This window comes from Gobius niger, assembly GCF_951799975.1.
Source record: "Gobius niger genome assembly, chromosome: 1".
Classification (NCBI taxonomy): domain Eukaryota; kingdom Metazoa; phylum Chordata; class Actinopteri; order Gobiiformes; family Gobiidae; genus Gobius; species Gobius niger.
The window spans coordinates 28,651,638-28,667,920 of NC_136852.1; the positions used below are offsets into that span (position 1 = coordinate 28,651,638).

Sequence of the window (16,283 nt, forward strand, 5' to 3'; positions counted from 1 at the left end):
TCAAGAAGTTCGGAAGCATCAACAGTTGAGAGACAAACAACAAAGACGAACTGCTAAACTGACACAATGACCACGTTCTTTCGCATTTCAGAACAGATTGCGGCGGTGGAAACATCAGAGTTAGCAGGTTTTGAACACTGCGTACGAGTTTTTGGTCAGGCAGTACTTGACACACCCTTATGGAGACAGATTTCCGAGGACATGACCTACACGTTGCAGTCATTGAAGTTTTTGAATTTGAATAATGTCGGGTGGTTGTTCTGAGGTAGCTGTTTCCGATATTTCTTTTATTCTCATGCTTGAATCTTCGTACGTCACGCAAACTGGTGCGGATGTTGGCTTTGTGCAGCGCAGGAGAGCTGGGAGGGTGGGATTGTGCTAAAGCCGAGCAGTAATAGGCTTTGACAGCTGTTGCTCGCAGCAGCCGTGGTCGAATGCCGCGCTGATTAACGGGCCGCCATTAAAACCCAGTGGTAATCTGATACACCGGGGCCCCAGATCTGCACCGAGCAATTACTAATATTTGTCTCGAGATATTTTTTTGTGATACGCAAATATGAGGGATTCTGGAGCGGGGTAGCTGCCAAAGTAGAGCTGCGGAATTAATCACATTTTTCATCAAACAGTGATCATATCTTTCTTGGATCTCAAGTACTGAGGATTAATTAACAGGCGGAACTTGTGGTAGAGCCAAAGAGCGGGGCCCAATGTACATGTTTTGTAATGGTAGGAGGAACCACAGCCGTGTTGCCAAAAAATAATAGCGATCATTGTTAAAGTTGAATGTTTTGAGTAATCAAATTGAAATTCAAGGTTGATCGATGTGAAGGGTAAACAAGTAATGCTGCCCATCTCCGAATCAAATTTGCAGCTCCGCAGCATAAATAAACTTTACATGTTTGACTGAGCGCGTGTCACAAAGCAATCGGAACAGCCCAAACATCTGCTAAGCTGCTTTAGCTCGGCGGCTATTAGGCTTAAACGTTCTGTCGGGCTACAATGGAGTCATCACTCACCAAAACGCATTATGGAAACAGACAGGAGACTGAAGCACGTCTGTTATGCCTAAACTTTGTGGAATAGCTAATGTGGTTTTAGGTTTAAGTCCTAATGTTGATCCAACTGTAGGTTTTCGTGTCGTCTTTAAGCCTAGTTCAGCATTTTTTAGATATTCATCCATCCATCTATCCATTTTCTTCCACTTTTCCGTTGCCGGGTTGTGGGGGCAGCAGTTGGAGCTGCCCATATCACATTGCACCACGCCCCTATGGCTCCTCCTGCAGGTGGTGGGTCCACAGAAGGACGGCCTCATCGGGCCTGTTGGTCTCTCATGAGGGGCTTCTGAACCGCTCCTTGTCTGACCCGTCACCTAGGACCTGTTTGCCATGGGAGACCCTACCAGGGGCACGAAGCCCCCGACAACAGAGCTCCAGGATCATTCGGGCTCTCAAACCCCTCCACCACGTTAAGGTGGCGGTTCCAGGAGGGGTAGATATTCATTCCTTTTTATTTTAATGGAATTGAGAATTGTATTTAAATGCTTCATTCCTATAGTTGGAGACAGTCTGCAGTTTCAGAAATATTCTAAGTTGTTCTAATCCATGAATTCAGATTTTTTTTTCAAATATTTATTGAAATGTTAATGTCATGGGCCACAGGGCTGCTTTCGAACACGTCCAGGCACATTCACATTTGAGAGGATATGTAAATATGAACTCAACTAACTTGCATCATAAGTTGAAATGATTATTCTTCCTGGGGTCGCGGCTTGTCATGAAACACTGAAGATGAGTCCCAAAGCTACACCAGTTGAGAACCACTCCTCTAGACCACAGGGTTAGCAGGTTTTTACTCATAATTTAATCCCCAGACAGTGTATGAAATTGCAATTTCTATTTGAACGCGATCAATCGAGCAACTCTGGTTTGAAAACACCTGAGAATGGCTGTTCACCGCAGTTCTACGATCTGTCACCCCGGAGCGGATTATTCTTCGGCAAAAATCTCTTTTGCTCCCTATCTGCCCTTGCGTTCTCCTTTCGCCGTCATGTCGTTTGTCGCATTTTATCTCCTCCATTCGTCTGGGCCTGCGCTTGTTTCGGAGTCTGTCTGCGGACGCGGCGCTTTACACCCTCATTAGCCCTCTGTCACCGAGACTGATCACTGCGCGCCACCTGGAATCAAACGCGCCTATTAAAGAGGCTGTGTGTGGCGAAGGACCGCTCCAGGCCAAGTAACTCAACCTGACACGGCATAATAGAAATGTAATTATGATGTTTGAACAAAGGGAGACAAATATTTTTACTCAGGGTAATCAGTGGCCGCTTCCTTTTGTCACATCGCTGCAGAAAAACGGAGTCAACATTGCGGACAAATACCACTTTTCGAGGAAAGAAGCTGAGAAACTGCAAAGCTATGCTAACAGTGGCTAATGTTAAGTTAACAGCAACAAAAAGTCATGTGTGATTGAAGGCGTACACAAAAGAAACAAAGGTCACATTAACACAAAAAAAACGAGTTTCCAGTTAAGCCTAGATATCGGATAAGCCGGCGTTCCAGCACCGCTAAAAGATGCAAGAGGATTGGCAATCTAAAGTCACGGTGCCACCAAATTGCTGAGGCGGATGCTGTACTTACGGGTGCAGGGCATTGAGGCCCGGTCAGTCTCGGAGCGGAAGAAGCCCTTATCGCAGATGCAAGACGTGGAGCCTTCCCGGGTGGAGTAGCTGTGCAGTGGACACTTCATACAAAGGCCCTCGCTGGCTAAGGCTCGGTAGTATCCGATCTTGCAGGCTGAAAGAGACAAAAGACATGGATTACTTTCATGTTATTTACTTCCTGCAACTCTTTCCGTCATTCTAAGAACTTATTTTGTGAGAAAATGCACCTGTATGTTTGCAATAGATATATCTTTAACATTTTGATCCAAGTAAAGGTTGTCAAATACCGTCGGCTGGACCCCTTTCTACAGTGGCTTCTTCTCGCTCTTAATTCAAGTCTTATCATTTGACTTAAGAGCAAGAAAATGGACCGTGTGCTTACAAAAACTTGGACATTTTGAGCCATAGCAAAGCAAATTTCCATAAAACCCAATCTGCCCAGGCTAAAGGGCACAGACTGGGAACCGAAATCCAATCTTCTACCCTCTGAAACCCCTTAACAAACAAATGTCACTACACTTGGCAAAACTTTTCAGCAATGTGTTCATTTTTATTTTCTCTTCTCGCGATCCAACACCCACTTCCTCCAGTGCGCACCCGGCCAGGCCGCGGCGCGATGCTAAACTAAGTGACACTTTGAGTACTGTTGGCGACAGCGCCGGCTTTGGCCTTCTGACTGACGGCTTGATTGGGGCGGATAGTCTTACGAGGGGGTTTCTCTGGCTCGTCTCCGCCTCGCCGTAATGGGCTCGGGAGGGTAAGATTTCACTCCCTGAGCGCTAAACCAGAAGACGACAACAATAGGACGATTCATTGCAAGGTGCGGTGGAAACAGTTGCAGCAGGGATTGGAGAGAATGAGCTGTCTGTCAAAGAGAGAGCGTGGTCACGGCGGCCAATGGGGTTAAGGACGGTGGTTTTCTCGAAGATGCGGTATATTTCCGTGCGGCAGGAAAATCCCAGAGGAGAAACGAAAACACTGATGGGTATGAACGAGTTATGACTCATTTTTAAGTGTCCTCCTCGAAGAATTGTCACTGTTTACCTTTGAACAAATTACTACCTTAATGGTTTAAAAGCAAAACGTTGGAATTCCTGCTTCCAACATCCAACGTGTCTCACATTTTCAAGACATAACTCTTGAGTGTCAGTTACGATCTACAGTTTAGAGAAACCAGAATTTGCATGTGATGTTTCTGGCTTGTTTATCGAAAACATGAATTCAAAGTGTAACCAAAAGCTTTTGCAGATATTGTTTTAGCTTCTTCTGTAGTGATTTACTTCTGACTAATAATGCTTAGAAGTAACACAAAGCTTATTTGAAAACCAGAAACCAGCTCTGCAATTTTTATCTGACTGAACTCAGGAAAAAACATCTCTTTAAATGTCCATTCTCCGATTTAGACAGCTGCTATTCACGTCTTTATCATGCTTATTACAACCTTCACTGACTGAAGTACACATACTGTACCTCTGCCAGTAATTTCCTACCCAACACAAGTATAAGTCTGCCATAGTTGTACATGACGCTCTAACCACACAAGCTTTTGACTGAGGTCCAAAGCTGCATTTGAGTGACTTGCCACACTCATAAATCCATCAGGGAATCCTCTACCAAGAAACAATAACGTAAACAAACTCCCACATGTGCTCGCCGCGCTCAAAATCAGTCACTTGCCTCGCGCCACCGCAACCAAACAGGCACTTCCAATAAAAACACTCATGCTTTCCAACGCTGCACGACGATCTCCCCTGAGCAAACAACAGAGGAAACCCACACGACTGTGAGACGCTGGGAAATCCCTTTTTTTTTCTTTCTCCACAGTAATAAACTTAGCCTCTGTGCCCTGGAGACTGGCCTCTGCAGCGGCTGGATTAGCACCGGGCTAGCTGCGACCCGCTGAGCCTTTCTCCCGGAGCAGCCCTATAGTCCCATCAATCAGGCGGCGCAAATCCGGCAGCCCGCTCCTTCTCGCTGACGCTTAAGCTAAAAGGGGCCTCTTTGATTGGAGACTACAGGGGTGCGTGAAGAATCTGGTCTTAAAAAGAAGAGAGATTAGGCGCGAGGTGCTTTGTGCTATCTCTCAATCTCCCGAGCAATCAGCGGACGCACTCAGCATCGGCAGAGACGGGCAAGACACTGGGATTAGCGGGCATTGTTTAAGAGGTTTCTGACCACTGCGGGCGAGCAAAAGGGATGTGTGTTTTCCTTAGAGTTCGGACATGTGCGCTGAGCAGGAAAGAGTGGCGAGTTGAAAGCGGGGTCAGGAAGATGTCAAAGTAGATGACCTTTCGGGGCTAAGTCTAGAGGGAGAGTTAATTGAGATGCATGCTTCAGGGACTATAGGGCTTAGCCTGTTTTGAAGGGATGACCACTGAAACCAGGATGCATCAAACCGTGCGCGTATGATGAGATTTTCCAGCAGGTAATTATTAAGCTGTCCCAGGCTGAAGAGAACGGTTTCTTGAAGATTGGGTATTCAGCAAAGGCCAGTGGTTCCTTGGGCAGAACTGATGGTTTTGCCCTGTTTTAGTCCTAGTTTCTTTAATACTAGCCTTGCCCATTTCCTATAGCACTTTAGACCAGGGATCTTCAACCAGAAGCTCTCCAGCCCTTTCCAAATAGCTCGCCAGAGACTTACTATATTTCCTACGTAGGCTTGATGAGGCACATTTTAGATACATTTTCTTTTTCTTCAGGATATTTTGAACGCAATCTGGAGACTTTCAGGAAAACAGAGTACAGAGATTACGAGGAAGCTCAAGAAAATTGAAGAACAATCAAGTAAATCCACCTAAATCGCATACTTACATACATACATACAAATGTCTTCAAAGCATAAGTAGCTCTCTGACACTTTTGTTTCATGAAAGTAGCTCATGGCGTAAAAAATGTTGGAGACCCCTGACATAGGCTAACCCTAAACCCAGCCAAGTTTATAACAAGCTCAACAAGGTGTCAAGTACCACCTCGAAAACTGCCATCAGACCTAAAATGTCTTAAAAGACTTTCGTTGGACGAAACTACGTCTAAATAGGATATTAACTGTCTTCACTTGAGAACCACCAATTTCCCAAGCATTACCAAAGGATGAATGACATTTTCTGTGATTGAAATAGATAGTCTAAGGGGCTAAACCATGACAATAACAAGTTGGTTCGGGGCAAAAGTTGTAACGGACGTCTAAACCTTAACAAGACTTAACATTACAACCACGCTCTAATAATAAACAAAATCAGCACTTGAACCGCAAACTATTTGACAAACGCCGACCACTGGCACCATCCTGACGGTGGTTTCGGAAATTAGCTTCGGAATTTGATGTCAACATTTTGGACTTGTTTATAGCAACAAGTGCCCTGCAGAGGAAGCCTCGATGGAAAAGATGGGTCAATATCCAAGCAAATCTGTGGAGTTTGCTTCCTATTAGGAGTTCTTTTTTAGAGGGAGGGAGACCGCAGTGGTGGGTGGTCCCAAAGGCCATAACTTCGTAGAAGAATCTGCCTTGTGACTCCACTGGATTTATCTCTGTTCGGGCAGCTATGGCAAGCCACATGTAAAGCAAACACACACCCGGGCACACATGGCTTTACTTTCTCGAGCTATCTCCTCAGTTTTTCCACGGCATCTTTATGGCCGCGCTGGTCAACTTGTTGAGCTGCATGCTAAATCTTTGGTTCTCACGCTGGAGGGGCAACTGGCGCTTAGGAATTATGTTTTTGATCTGGTTTTTCCTAGTTTAGTCCCGGTTCGACGTGGTATTGACTTGACTCTGGTCAAGTTTAGTCCTGGTTTAGTTTTCCAGTGCATGTTTAGTCCCAGGTTACAACTTCAAAATATATCAACAAATTGTGGTTATGGCACTATTAAGTAGTGATGCACGATAATGCCAATTTGAACCGATAACCGATAACCGATAATTCCGCATGTCCCGATACCGATAACCGATAATGACACCGATAATTATGTAAATATATATTTGCACTTTATTTTGTGACAAGAACTCACTGTAACAGTTCACAGTTCTGCCCAAAATGTATTAACTCTACCAAGCAATATACAAGTGTATAAATATAAATCAAATAATGAGTTTTACTTTGGGTTTGGGTCTCCACCTTTTTCTAAAGCTGTTTTTTTTACAGTTCCATCATCTGTCTCTGTTCATCTGTGTCACATCTTATTCAAAAAAAAAAAAAAAAAAAAGAATAATATTACTACTACTACTTAATTCCTAGTATTTTTCTTTTTGTTGACATCATACTAATGAATTCTTATTTACAATACTGGAATATAATCCTGCATTGGGCTCATTTATGCATTTGTGCCTCGTGCGGTAAAAAAAAAAAAAACCGTAGCTGCGTGGCTCATTTCATCAATGTAAAACTCCTCTCGTTCATATCGCTTTAATCGCGGGGTTATCGTGTTTATTTGATCAGAAATGCTAAGATAATACATGGGTGTTCAGGCCCCGCTGTGTTCCAGTAATGCTCACTTACGTGAGCGGGTCCGCGGTTCGCATTTCCTCGTCTTTTTCTCATTTTGTTGCGGTGCTAATGTTGAAGTGACTTCGATATAAAAAGTCAAAAAACTCTTCCTTCACGGAGAGCGCCTGCACAGCGCTGCTTCCCTGGAATACTCATCGCATTTTTCAGCTAAAGCCGTGCACAAGTCGGCCGTGGAGAGCGTATATCTGCTGCTGTAAATGTGCTGTCCTGAGTCTGCAGCAGCTCCGGGCTGCAGGACGTGCGGGGCGGCGCCGCCGAGAGAAAGGCAGCGAGCTGGAGCCGCAGATTCAATGTCATTTGAGCTTATAATTATCGGGCCTAATTATCGGCCGAATTTTTTTTTATCGGCTTTATCGAGGATGGCGCCAAAATGCCGATAAATGCCGATAATTATCGGCGGCCGATATTATCGTGCATCCCTACTATTAAGCATATCCATATCCCAAGAAACCACAATACATCAGACTGTCACTAAGTCTGCACAGCCTAAAACAAAAAGGCATGTGCCAAAGCTCAGTTTCAATCATGATTTTCCCAATTTATTTACATGTTTAACCTCTTATTGGCTCTAATTGTTTTGGCAAAAGTTGATGATGATTTTAGTCCTTCAGAAGATGTTGACTTGGATTAAGCTTCGTCAGTTTTGTCCAGTTTCAGTCCTTGTACACTTGGACTTTAGACTTGGTTTAGTGCTTTGTTAGTCTAGAAAAGAACCCTAGTCATAAGGAGGTTATAAAATGTAGTCATACAAAATGCCAGCAGATGGCAACGATCCTGTTCCAAGAGCTACAGCAGACTGGAAGTGTTCAAATTGAAAGCACAGTATTAGAAACTCTAACTAGGAATGTTATTTTGCGTGATTTAGGGTTTGAAAGTTCGTAAACACGTCCCTCTACATCTCTCTTTCTCTTCTGTTTTCCAGGCAGGCTCCACTTTCGGACTTAGAGGGGGTCTGTCAGGTGCCAAGTCCCTGAATTGGGAGATCAAAGTATCCACAAAGAGACTGGTGACTTACTGTTCTATTCTGGATGGGCCAAAAAAATGGATTCCCTCATAGACTGGGACATCACAATCTCCCCCTCTCTGCCCCAGCAGCTCTTTCACTCTTTCAATACAGAAGCTTTAGTTCTTTTTTTCCCCCCCGTCCCATTGTCAGTCCATCCCCGCCCCGTCCCTTCCCTGTTGTCCTCTAAGCCGGAGCACATTTAAAAAGGGAGGCCATCGAGGGCGGAGGGTTTTGGAAATGTGAAGTTTTGTCCATTTTGTGCGGAACTGTCGTGTGAAGGGGAGTGAAATGAGTAGCGAGATGAAACTAAAACAGCATGCACAAAAGCTAGCTAGAATTTAGTCATTCCTAACAAGTACAATTTTATTACCACACTAAAATAAGATTCAACCAATCCTGAAACAAGTACCTAAGGCTAAAGGGATTGTGGAACGTATCCAAACTGGTCAAACAAGTGTAATCTTACCTACTTGGTCTTCCCAAACCTTAGCGAAACAGCGAAACAAAGACATTTACAGGTCTATTCTAAGCCAAGTATAATAAATATTGCTCACTCCAAGGATCATTTGAACCAAATGAGCCTAAGCCAAGGTCATGCCAGGTCTAAGAAACTCTCAAACCAGGACAAACAAAGGTTCAAACACTTGAGACATAACCATGACTACATCGGATCTAAGCCAAGTCTCAAACGGAACTAATCTAGGTCTAAACGAAACGCTGGATTTAAGAAATGTCATGTCCACAAAAGCTGTGATACAATACGATAAAAGCAAGTTGTTATTCAGCTAAGTTTGCCTAAGTGTCATCAGCCTACACATCTCCATTTCAACATTCGTGGATGTTCTTTTTCTGTTTTCATGAAAAGAAGAAGAAGAAAAAAAGCCTCGTCTACCCACACGCCCGCCCACACTTGCCCACCTCAAGTGACCCAAAACCGGGTATTCTAAAGGCAAGCCATTCTCCTGCTTCGAAAAAATACACCGGAGACTGAAGGCATGAGAGCCGGCCCGGACCACAATAGCAATCCAAAAACAACCCAGCAACATAACACCCAACGTGCGGCACACAATATCCCCGGCCTGCCCGTGCAAAAACAATCCCGTCTTTTAACGCGCAGGGGGAGGGAGAGAATTAACTTCAAACTAAGGCTTTTTCCCCATCTTTTCAACCCCTTCTCTTTATCTTCCACCGAGCGATGAAAACTCGGCCGCTCGTTTTAAGTCATAACAGACAGCGAGAGCTCTTCACAGGAGCATCTTCCACAAAGGGAGTCTTTCAAGCGGCCCGTGCGATCGTGTTTCAGGACCGGAGGGCGAGGAGAGTCTCCGCTTATGGCTCCTGCACCTTAAGGATCCAGCCGGGGCCTATTCACTCTCGTTTGCTCCCCCTTTTGTGTGCGTGCTAGCTCAGTTCCACTGTTTTGCATACCGGCGGAAAAATAATCAGGTGAGGCTGAGGCGGTAAAGGATCCTGGGATACGCCAAAAGCCGGTTATGCTACAACGAGATGCAGTAGATCAAGTGATGGTAGTAGGACAGGAGTAAACACGGTCTTAACCATGATTTAACCAGGACTAAATGGGATCTAAATCATGTGTAAGGGCAAAAAGGAGGACGACATAAATCTAAGACTAAACAAGGTCTGACTCGGTCGAAAACAGTCTGGTTTAAAGTGGACAAAATTGATGGCGCTGTGATAGATAGAGTGTTTTAGCAGAATAAGAAGCAACCAATGTAAATAGGATTACTCAAAACTACGTGAATAAAGTGGAATATATCTACGTTTCTGACAAGGGAACATCATTATAACAGGGTTAAAAGATCAGAAAAGCAACAGCACTTAAAGCTACAGCACAAGTGGTTCATACTCATCAATCAGGCGCTAAAGACATACAGCCATATCTTTGTTTGCCCTTTGACAATGATACATCAGACATTAATGTATCCACACCAGACAAAGTCATCAAATTAGCATGCCTCTTCTCCTGTTGCCCACCTGAGCCATGGTCGGTATTAGCATGTATAACTAGCGACAGACCGTGGGCGTGTGTCGGCGGTAACAGACGGACAATGTCGCAGGTTAGTAGGTTGAATAAATCCCTTAAAGAGGAAACCAGGAAGGTATTTCTCTTGCAAAACCAGACTGAGACAAGCCTAGCTCAGCCGTAAACCGGGCCTAAATGAGGGCTAAACCAGGACAAGCTACTGTATTTTTCAACTAAACTTGATCCAAACATGTAGTTAAGCTAGTTCTAAATAAGGACACTTAGGTTAAAGCATTAAAAATAGCTGAAGCCTTTATATGGTCAAATCAAGTTAGGATCACTTAGCTTGTGTTGCTAGCCACTAACCTACCTAGCGTATGTCGGTGGTGCTAGCAGGAAAGTGGTGCAGCTTATAGAGTTCGGGAAAGTCTACAGTTACCATGGAGATCGGCCATCTTTGCAGCTGTTAGCATACATTTCCATTGACTAACATTAGCTAAAAACAGTTTATAAAGTGGAGAAAATAGCCGTGGAACAGCTCCGTTAGCTGCTGAGTGACTGCTGGTAAATACATCTAACTCACTGTGGTGTCCAAGTGTTTTAATGTGAACAATCACTCCAGTATTTTAACTTTTAAAATCTCCATTAGTTTACAATTGCTGCTAACCCCATAATGCTTAGCGATTGACGTCACATTCCCGAACTCTATTAGCTTATTCATTAAAATGCTAAAGTGTAACCAAGGCAAACAAGGTCTAAAACAGAACTAAACCAGGACCAATCAATGTCTGGAATCTAAAGCTGGTCGAAACATGTTCCAAATATGAAATAGACTTGAACAAGCCGACAGGGATATGCAGATTTATAACGCTATCTAAACCAGACAGCTTCATCAAATACGAGCCTTATCTTCATTCCCCCACCTGAGCGAGGGCCGCATTAGCATGTATAACTTAGCCGCGCTGACCGTTAGCATCTGTCGGGCCGGTAACAGCAGGACAGTGGGGCAGGTTGAGCTCGTTCATCCTCTCATTTGGGGATTATTAATGACATCCGCCGCCCGGACGCAGACACTGGGACACACGGGCAGCGAAAGCCTTCAGAGTGATAGATGAGGGACACCGGGACACCACACCGCCGAGCGCCATGATGGATGACGGGCACTACAGGCCATTTGACCTTCACCCGCCGGGGGTAAAAAAAGGTCCCAATAAGTGGAGACATATTTATTCAAAGGGCAAACCAAATGAGCTGTATGGCGACAAGAGGCGGGACAGAGGATCCATACTGTCGATCCACTATTGTGACCTAATACTGAAGAAGCAGAGAGCAGTCATTCAAGTCATACTAACTCAGTTGGTGACAAACTAGCATTATGTTCTGCATTGGGCTGTCACGATAATGTCTTTATCGACTCATCGTTCAATGAAAAACAGATAAATGATAAATCTTTGGGCACGATATTTATCGCCTGTACATTTATTAGACCTATCACAAGGCCTGATGAAGGACCGAAACGTTGACCTAATCCTAATAAACTATTTTTGCAAGTTTGGCAGTGTGCGGGAACTGTTATTATTTTTACTCAGGATATGATTACACACTTTTAGAACAAAGGTTTACTGCCATTTTTATTCAGAGTTGATATTGTCTAGTATCGCTAAGAGTCAATAATACCATTTATCGCGATACTTTCCTGCCTCAATATATATCGAACTTCAAATTTGTTATCGAGACCGGCCTAGTTCTGCATGGGAGTCAATAATGGTCTCCATGGAGATAAGTAGTCGCACATTAGGTTTAAATATATAAAATACCTTTTCCAAATTCAAAACTTTGGATTCAGAAAACTTTAGCGATCCCGAAAGGGCAATTCATGTGTCGCAAACTTCGTAGTCACTGTGTGTCACTCCCAAGAGTACAGGGTCAAGATAAACAGAACAATAGTAGTATAGTAGTAACAGATAGTACTAGAACAATTTTAATACACACACCCCTTCATAATTCAACAGTTCAATGGCAGAGGGGACAGAAGAGTTGGAGAACCGATTCCAAAAAGGTGCATAAAAACAACGTCCAGAAGGCATGAGCGAAAACCTCGAGGACAGAGCATGGAGAGACAGACCTGAGATACATTTAGCTTATTTTGCACTGCTCCCCCCCATAGTGAATCTAACTCTCTTTGTTTAAAGTGATAGTCTGGAAGTCTAAATGTTTTACAAATTTTATAAAAAAAATGTGTACTCTTGACCACCTGGTCTTGCATTTTTATGTAAATTAAGTCATAATGTGTATATTTTTTGTGTGTAAAGTCCATCCTTCCCGGATCTCAGCAACTAATCAGAGTATAGTATCCTCCCGTGTTGACCAATGAGACGAGCTTTTCCAGTGAACCAGCCTGTCAGGTCCAATCAAGTAGGAGGGGGAGGAGCTTTATTGTTTACTTTTGCAAATTCTGTTCCAGCGCTCCTCATTTTTGCAAACTAAGAAGGGCTTTCTGGTTAAAGGAATAGGCCACCGTTTTTACATACTAAGATATGTTCTTAGCTCACTTTAGTCGAGTTAATATATCCCCGTCTGGTCTTTGTCCGTGCGCTCTGTCACGCAAACGGAGCACATACGCAGCCTCTCCCACATGTCACATAGCTCCGAAAAAGCTCACGATAGAAGCTACCAAGCTCTTCCACGTGTTCCCTATTTAAATAAAGTTACGTGAAGTGTTTTCATGCGAAGTATATTTACCCAGAAATGTAGCATGTCGATTTTATAAGCAAATAAAGAGGGGGACTATATTTTGAGGCGTAATGATACGAGGAGCACAGCGTCCGCGTAGTAACTCCTAAAGACTTCCCCCGCTCACTTCCGTCAATAACCTTTAGGAGTTACTGTGCGGACGTTTTACTCCTCGTATCATTACGCCTCACAATATAGTCCCCCTTTTTATTTGCTTATAAAATCGACATGCTACATTTCTGGGTAAATATACTTCGCATGAAAACACTTCACGTAACTTTATTTAAATAGGGAACACGTGGAAGAGCTTGGTAGCTTCTATCGTGAGCTTTTTTGGAGCTATATGACATGTGGGAGAGGCTGCGTATGTGCTCCGTTTGCCTGGCAGAGCGCACGGACAAAGACCAGACGGGGATATATTAACACGTCTAAAGTGAGGTAAGAACATATCTTAGTATGTAAAAACGGTGGCCTATTCCTTTAAAGAGGAGAGGAATTGTATTGTTGATTTTGAAATTGCAATCTGCCTCTCCTCTTTTTGCAAACTTACAGACCATCACTTTAACTGCAATGATTTTACAGCAGGTTTTGACAATGTTTTGCCGTTTGTTTTTATCTTTCTGAGACATCCCTTGAAGCAGCAAACAAATGAAAAAGTAAAGAGGCTCTCTATCCCGACAATCCTTTTATTAAAAGAGTTACTGCTCGTGTAAAAGATTTTCTGCTGAAACTTCTATTGTCTGTCTGTCTATCGCCAATTAGGAGCGCATTTGGTATTGCTTATTTGTCAGCATTTTGCTTTCGCCTCATAATTCATATACATCGTATTTATAACTTGGTAGAAAATTATATTAGTGATAAAGAAACACACAGAATAAAGGTGAACAGCCTCGGCAAAGAAAATGTCTTGCATGGCTCCAGTTTGATGGCTTTTATGATCCACCAGCTTCTACTCTCACAAAAACAATGTCAAAAATCAACCATCAACTAAATTTGCGCCTACCCTGCGCCCATCTCGCACGTAGCCGGTCGGGTCCTGATTCCTCTGTGCCGCTAATGAATGCTCAGAACAAAGGCAGCGGCGTGGATGGCGATGTTAATGACACGCACGCCACTCTCCCTGACAGTCACCGCGGCTAAGCTAACCGCTAACGGGGGCCCGGTGCCAGAGGGCGCCGGAGTTAGCAGCCGTTTGTCTGTCAGACGCTGAATGATTTATCGCTGTATTTTCAGCAGAAGCCATCCATCACAACTGTCCGCGGCCGCACAAGACGGAGGCCTAATTAAAATGTCTCTATACCTGCCACATCGGCGCGAGAGCGACGGGGGCAGCGGGAGGAGTGACGAGCGAGCAGGCGCCGAGGGAGGGCCCCCCGAGAGTTTTTGAGAGACTTAAAAACCCGACTAGTGAGGTTAACCTGTTTCAAAATTCAGAGTGTAATTTCATTTAGAGTTCAGCTATTTTATTCTCACTGAACAGGATTTCCGTGACTAAGGCTGGGCAATTAGCCTAATCGAATTTTAATCAAATCGCAATTTTAAAGAGGGGGTATTACGCTTTTTTCAATCACATAGCACCAGTCTATAGCACACTACAATGATGACGAAACCTTCTGTTGGTCTGTAAATGCAGTAAATTAGAATAACTGCCTTGTATAAAGTTGTTCTCTCAAAATGGCTGTAGCGAATGTCTTGAAATAGGCCTCTGTCTCTTTAAGAACCTCTGACCTCTTTCCGACACGCCCCCTCCACACGATGTCTGTGACATCAGCAGTGGTTGGTTACTCGGCTGGTGACGAAAGCTCGGAGGCGTCTCCAGGAGGTGGGGGCGTTCCTAGGAGGACTCAGGCAAACCTATCCCTAAAATGGCCGCCATCAGAGTTTTTACAGATTACTCAAAAATACATGAATGTGCCAAGGCAACACTTCAGGCATGTTTTTAATGAGGGAATGACATAATAACATGATGTAAAGCTTGAAAAAAGTCAATTTTGCATAATAAAGGTTTAATAAAGGTCGATCTCACATAATGGCGTGGTGCACCAATCCTATTATACCGCATGGAATGGTGCAGCAGGAAGCGCCCACTGGACCCTCTTGACAAAATTAGGTAATAGAACAAAGTTATTTATTCATCTCCAGAACATCTATGGAGAGATGTAAAAGAATCTGGACGCTGCAGCACCTTTCAGATCAAACCCAGGGAAACACTCGGGCAAACAAACAGGAAGCCAGAAAAGAGGATCGGGTGAATTTAACAATAAAATCAGCTACAAACTAACTCGTCTAATGGGCAGGACAGAAACACTCGGAGGAGCTGTCAGAGGATCGCAGAGAATATGTGTGCCTGCCGTGGACACTTCACCTTCGGAGAGGAAAACTATTCACTGCATTTCCTTTGGGAGTAAACTTTTGCAGTCGCTGAGTGAAGCAGCATTGAGTAGATTCGCAGTTTGAGCTGTCTATTATACTTATCAAAGCGTTATTAGCATTTTTATGTACATATTCAGTTAGTGCTTAAAGCCACACTGCGTAGAATTTTACCCAATAAATAAAATTGCAAAACAAGCATCTATTTTATGACAGATATTTTCATCATTGAAAAATACCTCATGAATGTACAAACAAGCATTGATGAGGCTCATCCCTCCTAAGATATGACTGTAAACTTTACCAGAAGTGGGCACATCTCCAACCCGTCTCCATGGAGATGTGATTAAAGGCAGTAAAATTTGAGATTTAAACAGGTTAGTTTATCATCCAAATCCATTTGTTTTTTACCCACTGCAATAACAGCATGTTCTGTGCTGAGCTGGTCATTAGGAGCATGTTTTGTTTTGCCAGCAACAGTATAGTCCAAAATGTTACACAGTGTACCTTTAAAATAATAGGTTTTTCCAGACTGAGATATGTTCTTATCTTAGCTTAGACGAGTTGATGCGTACCTGTCTGGTCTCTGTGCGTGCCCTCAGTCATGCAAAAATACCAAAGATGCTGCTAGCATTTAGCCTCTCCCAGCATAGGTACCTCAGTTTGGAGCTATATTTATGCTCTGAGAGGCTACATGCTAATAACTGCTGTTAGCATTTAGCCTCTCCCAGCATAGGTACCTCAGTTTGGAGCTATATTTATGCTCTGAGAGGCTACATGCTAATAACTGCTGTTAGCATTTAGCCTCTCCCAGCTTAGGTACCTCAGTTTGGAGCTATATTTATGCTCTGAGAGGCTACATGCTAATAACTGCTGTTAGCATTTAGCCTCTCCCAGCATAGGTACCTCAGTTTGGAGCTATATTTATGCTCTGAGAGGCTACATGCTAATAACTGCTGTTAGCATTTAGCCTCTCCCAGCTTAGGTACCTCAGTTTGGAGCTATATTTATGCTCTGAGAGGCTAC

General features: G+C 43.6%; 1 protein-coding gene across 2 annotated transcripts in view; it reads right to left on the reverse strand.

The window, feature by feature from the left end:
- The window catches only part of epha4l (eph receptor A4, like), a 100,847-nt gene that overhangs the window by 51,496 nt on the left and 33,068 nt on the right, over window positions 1-16,283 (reverse strand). For both annotated transcript variants that reach the window (XM_079559195.1, XM_079559194.1), the window contains exon 4: window positions 2,637-2,792. In XM_079559195.1, coding sequence (XP_079415321.1) covers window positions 2,637-2,792 — 156 coding nt within the window. The remainder of the gene's footprint in view (window positions 1-2,636; window positions 2,793-16,283) is intronic.